At 42.7% G+C, this 10,000-nt stretch overlaps 2 protein-coding genes across 6 annotated transcripts in view; both read right to left on the reverse strand.

Moving 5' to 3' along the window:
• Positions 1–5,083, reverse strand: part of LOC113803275 (uncharacterized) — a 5,607-nt gene extending 524 nt beyond the window's left edge. Inside the window, exons 1-4 of the mRNA XM_070138157.1 lie at positions 4,480–5,083; positions 3,987–4,287; positions 3,453–3,560; positions 110–246 (exon numbers count right to left, since the gene is read on the reverse strand). Coding sequence (XP_069994258.1) covers positions 110–246; positions 3,453–3,560; positions 3,987–4,287; positions 4,480–4,967 — 1,034 coding nt within the window. The 5' untranslated portion in view covers positions 4,968–5,083. The remainder of the gene's footprint in view (positions 1–109; positions 247–3,452; positions 3,561–3,986; positions 4,288–4,479) is intronic.
• A 4,583-nt stretch (positions 5,084–9,666) lies between these two features.
• The window catches only part of LOC113803269 (Zinc transporter Zip99C), an 83,420-nt gene continuing 83,086 nt past the window's right edge, over positions 9,667–10,000 (reverse strand). For all 5 annotated transcript variants that reach the window (XM_070138701.1, XM_070138700.1, XM_070138704.1 and 2 more), the window contains exon 8: positions 9,667–10,000. This exon is cut by the window's right edge and continues 5,980 nt beyond it. The gene's annotated coding sequence lies outside the window, so the exon portion shown is untranslated.

A 10,000-nucleotide genomic window follows, 5' to 3' on the forward strand; every position in this document is an offset into this window, starting at 1 on the left:
ATCTCTACAACATCCACAAACATCCATAAACATCCATAAACATCCATAAACCTTCCCCCAACCCTACCCTTACCCCCCACCCCTACCCCCCTCCCCAACCCTCCAATACCTCCAGGCGATGCACTGAGTCTCCTCCTCCGTCACCGCCTCCTGCCAGAGCTCGAGCAGGGACGCGACTGCCAACAGACCCCGGATCTTGAACGACGCTCCGCCTCCTGGACACGCCCACTTCCCCTCCGTCGAGTGCTGGTGTTGGAGAGAGAGAGAGAGGGAGAGGATTGTGGTGTTGGTGGTGTTCGAGATAGATAGATAGATAGAAAATGGATAGGAAAAGGATGGGGAGGAGCGTGGAAGGAATGGATAGAAAGAGGGATTGCACAAACTTGCACAATCTCTCTCTCACACACACACATATTCCCTATCGAACACAATCACATGTACACATTCAGACACATGCGCACATACATGCCTGGAAGTACACAATTACACACAACCACGCACACTCTCTCTCTCCTTCTCAGACGCCCTCACGCACACAATCACACAAATACACACATGCCCGCTTGCACAACGATCACACACACACACACACACACACTTGCCAGCATGCAGAACAATGACACACACACACACATACAATCATTCACACACGCACGCGCACACTTTCAAAAACACACACGCACACACAATCATTCACACATCTACACGCGAGCGCACACAATTACACACACAATCACACACATATCCTCATGCACACAGTCACACACACATGCAAATATAGACATACACAATTGTACACATAAATCCATCAGTCATACAATCACACACACACACACATCTATCTAACAATCTATCAACATACACACAGATATACACATACACTCACACACATGAGCACTTTACACTGTTAGATCTTTACGCCTCGCCAAGGTACCCCGCTGACCCTCACTCCCCCCCGCCCCACAAAAAAAAAAAAAAAAAAAAAAAAAATCCAGAGATGGTGGGCACGCAGAGAGCATCTGCCCCTTCTAGTGAGTTGGAGTCGATGCTCAACGAGGTGATCCTCGTTGAGCATCGAAGTCCAAGCTCCTGAGCCGAAGCGCCTGGTGAAGAATCGCAACGCGAGGAACCTGCAGAAACTGCGCCCCTCGGCTGTGAAAAGCCGAAGGCGGCGGATTGCGAGAAGGAGCAGCCCTCACGCTGTCGTGTCACGGAGCAGATCCCCCAGACGCCCTCGCGACAGATATCCAAAACCCAGCAGTTCCTGGACTGCCAGGCCGCAGTCAAGGCCCAGATCAGCAAGCTGCACCGGCGCCCGACCCAGGCGGGAGCGGCGCTTCTGAGGAAGGTGCGCGAAGAGTGCGAGTTGCCTGTTCTTTCCCGAAAGGAGCTGCTGGCCGTGGAAGGGGCAACCCGAAGGTGCTCTGCGAGGGCGCTTTCGGCGAGGCTTTGCTCAACCTCACAAGGCTCTGGTCACTAAGATCTCACACGACGTGGACTCGTTTCGGAATTCCTTCAGTTCCTTCAGTTGCTTGACGGGACCGAAGGCATCCAGCGCCTCGTAGGCGTGTGTCCGGACGAGCTAGCCCTGTTGACGCATTATGGCGCCCCACCTTCGACCGCCTGAGTGGCCTTCGCCGGCGTCCACGAGGCGGGTTTCACGCATGACATCAAGGAGAACAACATTTGCGTGGACATGACGTCCGCCGAACCCGTGGTCACCGCCATAGACTTCGGAATGGCCAACGTGAGCGGGACGACCATGGTGGTGTCGTGCGCTTGGGAGAAGGATCTGCATTACGCCCCCGAGATCTGCAAAAGTTGAGTGCCTCCTCCTCGGGGGTGCAAGCATTTATTGGCACTTCGGTGGAGGCCCAGTGTCTCGTTCTTGCAGATCTCGGGGGCGTAATGCAGATCCTCCTCCCAAGCGCACGACACCACCTTGGCCATTCCGAAGTCTATGACGGTGACCAAGGGTTCGGTGGACGTCATGTCCACGCATATGTTGTTCATTTGCCAGCTGTTCGAGGGCCCCAAGATTCCCTCGGCCATGAGGAACTGGTTCTTCAAGAGCCAGAGCAAGTCGCCCGAGGGGCGCCATGGCATTGCAGCGCTGATGGAGTGTCTGGAGGCGGAGAGGCGAAGGCTGGAGGGCGAGCGGAGGGGCGGCTAGTGAAGAGCTGCGGAGGCCACGCGCTTCCCTTCAGGCTCAGTCCAGGCCGAGTGCCCTTCCCGGTGACGCCACTATTCTACCCGGCGATTGATATCTGTTCCCGAGTGAGCGCTCCGCAGTCGTAGCCGTAGTGTTAATAATAGTGGCAATAAAGAAATAGAAATAGATCAAAAGATAAAAAATCTTAAAAAAGAAAAAGAAAATAATTATATATATATATATATATATATATATATATATATATATATATATATATATATATATATATATATATATATATATATATATACACACACACACACACACACACACACACACACACACACACACACACACACACACACACACACACATATATATATATATATATATATATATATATATATATATATATATATATATATATATATATATATATATATAACAGGTTTCTTCACGGGAGGGCACAAGGTCTGATCTATTTAAAGAGTAGAGATTTTGAATACATTTTCCTTGGGTAATTAATAATTATTTGATATGATTTGATATTTAAAATGATAGAAAGAAAAGTCACATTAAAAATGCACTTGGGATATACTGTTGCATGGCGAGGGGTAATAATGAATATTTTTGACTGTCTTTTTGGGAGTTGTTCACGCACATACGCACTCACGCAAAAACGCGAACTTTCCTTTCTCTCGGTGAGTCACTTGGGGAAAATACGGCTTTCGATATTTCTCATTTAAGATTTATTTACATTTCTTATCTCTCGTGCTCGTTCTCTCTCTCTCTCTCTCTCTCTCTCTCTCTCTCTCTCTCTCTCTCTCTCTCTCTCTCTCTCTCTCTCTCTCTCTCTCTCTCTCTCTCTCTCTCTCTAACTCTCATCAACAACAGTAATAACAATGACAATTGCAATAGTAACAAAAACAACAATAGCAAAAATAATTACACCATCATCAAACAAAAACAAATAACAATAACACCACCAGCGAAGAACAAGAACAAACAAAAAACAAATTAACTAAAAGAACTCAGAGAACGCATACCTCCGCCAAGGCATTAGGGATAACCGATGCAATCATTAAAAAAATCCTTGATTCGGTACATGATCCTGTTAACCAACAAACTAACTAACGAACTAACCAACGTTACCAAAGACCTTTAAATGAGCAATTCAATACGAATAAAAAAAAATATATATAACGAACGCACATAGAAGACGAATCCTATTGTTACAATATAAAGATCAGAATACGATTACGAAGAAGAGAAATAGAGAAGGAACAAGATAAAAACGTACCTGCAAAGGCTGGGTCCAGCGGCGAGATCTCCGCTGACTCCGACTCACGTGTTCCTGAAGGCGCTGTTTGAGCTGCAGGAGGCGCTGAAGGCGGCGGCCGACCATGACCTACAGAGAAGGATCATCAGGTACTTGGTTCTTACATATGATTTGTAGGATTTATTGAATACATTTGATTTACTGAATGTGTTGGATTATATTATTTATTTCGCCTGTGATTTATAGTTTTAGTTTATGTGATTTTTATTTTGCCTGTGATTGGTTGTGTAAGTTAGTTTATATCATTTTTATTCATGATTTGCAGTATGTATTGATTTATGTTTTCCACACGATTTATTGTATATTGTTTCTTATAATATTTACGTATGATTTCTTCTATATACTGGTATATACGTTATTTCGTACGCGATTTATAGTATAAATTGTCTTAAATTTATTTTTTAAGTGGGATTAAAGTGAAATGTGGCAAACTCAGTCCGTAGAGTTCCGCGCCCATGACCATCGAAATGTAAACAAACGATTTCGCGTTCTTACCTCATTCCCGCTGTTCACGTTGTTGTTGTTATTAGCAATGTTGATATTGTTGTCGTTATTGTTATTGTTGTTATTGTTATTATTATTGTTATTGTTGTTGTTGTTGACGTTGTTGGCGACGTTGATGACGATGTTGGCGATGGCGAGAGCGAAGGAGAGGAAGCCAAAGGAAGACATCTGGCCCGTCTTGATGCACTCGGGCTTCTCCTCCGGGACGAAGATCACGGGCGGCCGCTCCTTCTTCTTCTTCTTGGTCTTCTCGTCGTCCTCGTCGGTCTCCATTCTCCTTTTCTTCAGGCTGCTGGAGGTGGGAATGGGGCTAGTTATTAGTATAAGATTATTTTTATGTACGTATGTGATATAAGATGTAAAACGTGTACATGAGCGATTGGAAAAGGTATACATGAATGAATACAAGACTCTTGTACGTAAACGCATACATATATGTTATATTTAGAGACGGATCTGGAGGAAAAGGAAAACAAAAACTTACCTGTATCTTGAATTCTTGTTTAACTGCGGGAGGGACATGGCCATCTGCCTCATCATAGCCGGGGTGAAGTAAGGGTGACGACCTGGGACTTGAGGTGACCTGATCTCCCTCGTTCTGCTTTCCATCGAGTCGTTACCTGAAATCCGACGTCCGCCCAAATCTACGGGAACTTCACGCCCACTCTCCGGATCTCCAGGCATAGATGTTCGACCGTCGCTAAAATCTACGGGATCGACACGCCCGTTTTGGTGATCTCCAGGCTCTTCGCTCAGCGCCTCTAGATCCTGGGAGAGGTTCAGCAGGATATTTTTGAGGTGGACGATCTCCTCGAAGCCGGTGGTTCCTGCGAGGCTGTCGGACCATCGTGTCGAGTCCTCCGCGTAGATCCTCGAGAGGTTAGAGAGGCCGCTCCTGAAGGAGGCGTGGTGGGAGGCGCCCCATGATGTCGACAGGTCCACCGACGGCAGGAGTGATGCCAGACTCGCCATGGGTCCTCGGAGGAAGAACTTTGTGTTCGACGTGACGTCCTGTAGAAACACACGAACCCGTCACGTCAGCAGATCCTACACCAGGCACCGTGAACGAACACTGAGCTCTCTGGGTCAGTAAAGCGTCTCTTCAGCGCCCCCTCTCCCCCGCATGCCTCCCCCTCCTCCTCCCCTCCCTCCGTTATTCTCCCCCCTCCACGCCTCCCCCTCCGTAAATTCGTCCCTTCTATTCTCTTCTCGCCTCCTCTCCCTCTTCCTCTCTTCTGCCTCCTTTCGCCTTCTCTCCCCTCCCTGTTGCGTTCTCTCTCTTTCCCCTCATTTCTCTTCTTCTACGTCCTCCCTCTCTCTCCCACCTCCCCTCCTTTCGCCCCCTCTCTCCTTCCCCTCCGTACTTCCTCCTCCCCTTTCCTCCTCCTCTCCGTTATTTTCCCCTCCCCCCTCACGCCCCCGCAGACGCCCCTCCCTCCCCACCTCACAGCCCTCACCTCACGCCACAGAAACTCCAGAGAACATCGAACTTCTGAAGGGAAACGTGAGTACTTGTGTTTGTGTGGGATTGTGCGTGTTGATGACATGTTTCAGGATTGTAAGGTAAGTTGATTAATTACGGGGATGATAATGATGATATTAATAATTACGGTGATTTCTTGAAGTATAATTGTTGATAGAATTCATGATTGTGAGGCAAGTTGATTAATTTCAAGAATGATAATGATGATGATCTTTATAATTACAATGTTTTCTGAAGAATGGTTACTGAAAAGCTGATATTTTGCAGTAAAGTACTGAAAGAAAGTTGATATAGATATTATCATATTCATTACAATATGATCATATTTTACGCTTTACGATTATATTTTAGATTACAATTATGTTTTAGATTAAGATTATATTTTTCAATTATGTTTTAAATCACGATTATATTTTGAATATGATTTGATTATACCTTATTATCATTATTGTTTACGCGATAATATGTAATGCGAGCTTAATATTATTAGGATTATTTATGCTGTTATGGTTGAACTTATAATATTGTTATTATCACTATTATCAGTGTTATTGTAATATATGAATCATTGCTTCATATATTGCATATCATTATTATAATCGTTATCATAATTTTTTTATTATCATTATCATTGTTATTATTATTATTATTATCATCATCATCATCATCATCATCATCATCATCATCATCATCATCATCATCATCATCATCATCATCATCATCATCATCATCATCATCATCATCATCATCATTATTATTATTATTACTATTATTATTATTACTATTGTTATTATTATCAATATTATTATCATCATTATGATTATCATTGCCATTATCATTATCATTATCGTTACCATCATCATTATTATTACTATTATTATTATCAGTATGGTTATTATCATTTTTACTAATATCATTATCACCATGACTATTATTGTTATTATTTTCATTGTTTTTATTTTTAGAATTATTATTATAGTCATTATAATTATTATTGTTGTTGTTGTTATTATTATCAATATCATTATTGCTATTATAATGATAACAATTATTATTGTTATCCTTACTATTACTGTTGTCATTAATATCATTGTTATTACATTATTGTTATTATAATTGTTGCCATGACTATCATTATCATTATTATAAATTTTGATCATTATTATTATCATTAGCATTAGCATCACTATTATCATTTCCATTACTAAAATCATTATCATATCATTGTCTTTCTTATTATCACAAGTATCAGTATTATTATGACGTCATCATATTCATAATCAATGAATGATAAACAACTCTAACCTCCCTCCTTCAGCGCACTTTCTTCCCCCGAACCGCGATGGCGTCCCTCTCGGCGGTCGTCACAAACACCACGGGCCTCGACCTCCTTCCTACGACCACGTGGACGACCTCTCACACCCGAGTCGTCCGTTCTCTGCCCTTCGCTACCCACGGACTCATGCCCAGTGCCTTCCCCTACCCCATGGCACCCCAGGCACCCCGCCTCCCGATCCCCCACGCAAAAATGGCGAGTTTCAGAAGACCTCCTCCTCCTCAGCGTAAGATTTCCCGACCTCCTTCTTCCCCCTCCTCCTCCTCCTCCTTCTTCTCCTCTTTCTTGGATCCCTTCGGCCTCTTCTCGCAACCTGGGGTCACGAGGAGGTCCGGAGAAGCGATGACGACCAAGGGGAAGAGGAAGAAGACCACCACGACGACCGAAGCTCCTCCTCTGGTCTATTTTCCCGACGGCGACAAGGGCGAGTGCGGGGACTTCGGGGACCCGGGCTTCAACACCTACGGGTTCGTCGGGTTCCTCTTGGGCGTCGTCAACATCGTGAGTCAGGTAAGCAAGCCTCCTGGGAAGTGGGTTTAGTGAGAATGAAGTAAAAGAAGGAGATGAAGATGAAGACAGAGAAGGAGAAAATGTAGAAGAAGAAAGAGGAGAAGGAAAAGAAGAAGAAAGAGGAGAAGGAAAAGAATAAGAATAAGAAAGAGAAGGAAAAGAAGAAGAAGAAGAACACGAAGAAAAAACATTATAGTTCTTGTTTCTCCTTCGTTCGTACATGATTTATTCTGAATATACCCCTCTACATACATTTCATTTTGAATACGCCCACCTATCCATCAATTTCTCTCTCTAAAGTATACATATACCCCCTAAAAAAACTTAATCAGTCTCACCTTCACAGATTGTCAACAACGTCAACAATAACCTGAACAACAACAACAATAACAACAACAACAACAACAACAATCTGGGCAACATCAACCTCGCCAACAGCAACGCCGGGCAAGAGAATTCGAACACAGTGTCAATTCCGCCGGGCATGGGTGAGGACGTGCCGTTTCGCTCTCTGGAGGCAATGTCGATTTCTTGATTTGAATGGCCTTTGGGTGGTTTAGAATAGTTTATTGTTTAAAATTAGTTTATTGGTTGATTGTTTAGATTTTGATTGGCTTTCGGCAGTTCAAGCAATACCTTTTATTTCTTTATGTACAATAAGATCTGTTTTTTTTTCGACGTGCAGTACCAAGACTAAAATAAACCGAACTTATGGATGAAATATAAACCTACAAACTTATAAACTTTCCCATTCACTCGAAAAGTAACCTAAACCTCACCCTTGCTCTCACTTAGGAGGAAGAAAGAAACGAGAGCTGGAGGACGAGGTCGAGAGGGAGTGGAGGGAGCGACATCGTCAGCAGCTGGAGGAGGAGGTGTTGGTCGCCGACGTCGCTCTTCTGTTTCTAAAGTGAGTCCTCCAGGGTGACAGAGGATTACTTTTCTTTCTCGTCTGTCTCTCTCTCTCTCTCTCTCTCTCTCTCTCTCTCTCTCTCTCTCTCTCTCTCTCTCTCTCTCTCTCTCTCTCTCTCTCTCTCTCTCTCTCTCTCTCTCTCTCTCTCTCTCTCTCTCTCTCTAACTCTAACTCTAACTCTAACTCTCCCCACCCCTCACTCTCTCTCTAATCCCCCCCCCCCTCTCTCTGTCTGTCTCTCTCATTTATCAATCTATTTTATTACTTGGCTTTTGTTTGCTCTTTATCATTGTAATTCATTTATTGTCACGTGACCCGTCTTTTCACAATACAAATGCATTACACGCCGTATTTTGAAGATACTATTAAAATCGTGCAACAGAAAGTAAAAATTACAAGAGAAAAATAAAATGAGAGTAATCTCTTTTCCTTACATTTCTTTCTTTCTCTCCATATAGGACATATTGGACACTGTCAAAAGGGCCTGTTGAATGCGCCGAGAGGGTTGTCTGCGAAGTCAACAAGGAGGTCGTCCGCCTTGACACAGCCAGGGAGTCAGACGAATCATTAGTTTTAGCGGAAGTCTTTGCTGAGATTTTTACGTAAGTGGGTTTAATGAAAGTTCGTATTTTTAAGATTTATATTTTTCTTTGTTTTTGGGGTAGGAATGTCTTCTGTTTTTTTTCTGGCAAAGAATACATTGATGTGGAACTTCTGTATTTTTTGGTAAGAATTAGTTATATATGTAAGAAAGGTATGACAATAACAACGGAATTTCGCTATAAATCCTGTATTTCTATTTGATTTCAAGCATTCAGTATAAAAACATTTTTTATATAAAACGATTTTAAATATATTAGTTAATAGTACAAAGACATATGACAAAAAAAAAGTCAGTTGACTTTTCATTGGCATAGGTAAAGTACCAAACCTACCATATTATTATTCATGATCTATTTCTCTCACTGTCTCCCTAGGGTATTTCTTGCAAACATATTTATCATCATTATTTATCATCTCTTTTTCTCTCTCCCTCCAGATCGGCCCTCGAGAGCTGGTCTCCGGCAGCTACTTCCCCCACCCCCTCGTTATCCTATGCAGGGAACCACGGCCACTCTGAAGGTGACTGCTTAGCTCTCAGTCCTCAGTGCTCCAAGGACTCGTGGGACAAGATCAGGTCGTTTTCCCAAGAGGAACTGTCCCTCGACTTATCTTTCCTGAAGGAGGGCGAGCGCGATCTCTTCCAGCACGTCAACAACAACGACGAGTTTTCCAAATTGGGACTTCCTGACATTGCGACCGTCGTTTCGTTACTCACGGATGAAGTATAGTGATGTGGATATTAGGGTTTATCTTCGTCTTGTTTAATAATTCTACAATTGTGTGTGAATTCACAATAAATCATGATGTATATTAGGGTTTATCTGTGTTTTTTTTTATAAATATATATTTTTAATGATTCTATACTTGTACGTGAATTCATAATAAATCATGATGTATACACTGTGTATCTAATTAGGTTAAGAATCTTTATTTCATATATTTTGGAGTGTGTAGTACATATAATCTAGTGTAAAGTTTCGCATATACTGTAGATACTCCATACCCATATTTCACTACATATGATGACTTTCACAAAATGTGATTGTACAGATTACTTAGAAGAATTGATATCACATATTTGAATTTTCTAATTCTCTCCTCTTGTTATTCTCACTTCATCCCTCTTAGTCTTACACTGTAACAAGGACACAGTACCATGG

Source organism: Penaeus vannamei, chromosome 24 (genome assembly GCF_042767895.1).
Source record: "Penaeus vannamei isolate JL-2024 chromosome 24, ASM4276789v1, whole genome shotgun sequence".
In the NCBI taxonomy this organism is placed as follows: Eukaryota; Metazoa; Arthropoda; class Malacostraca; order Decapoda; family Penaeidae; genus Penaeus; species Penaeus vannamei.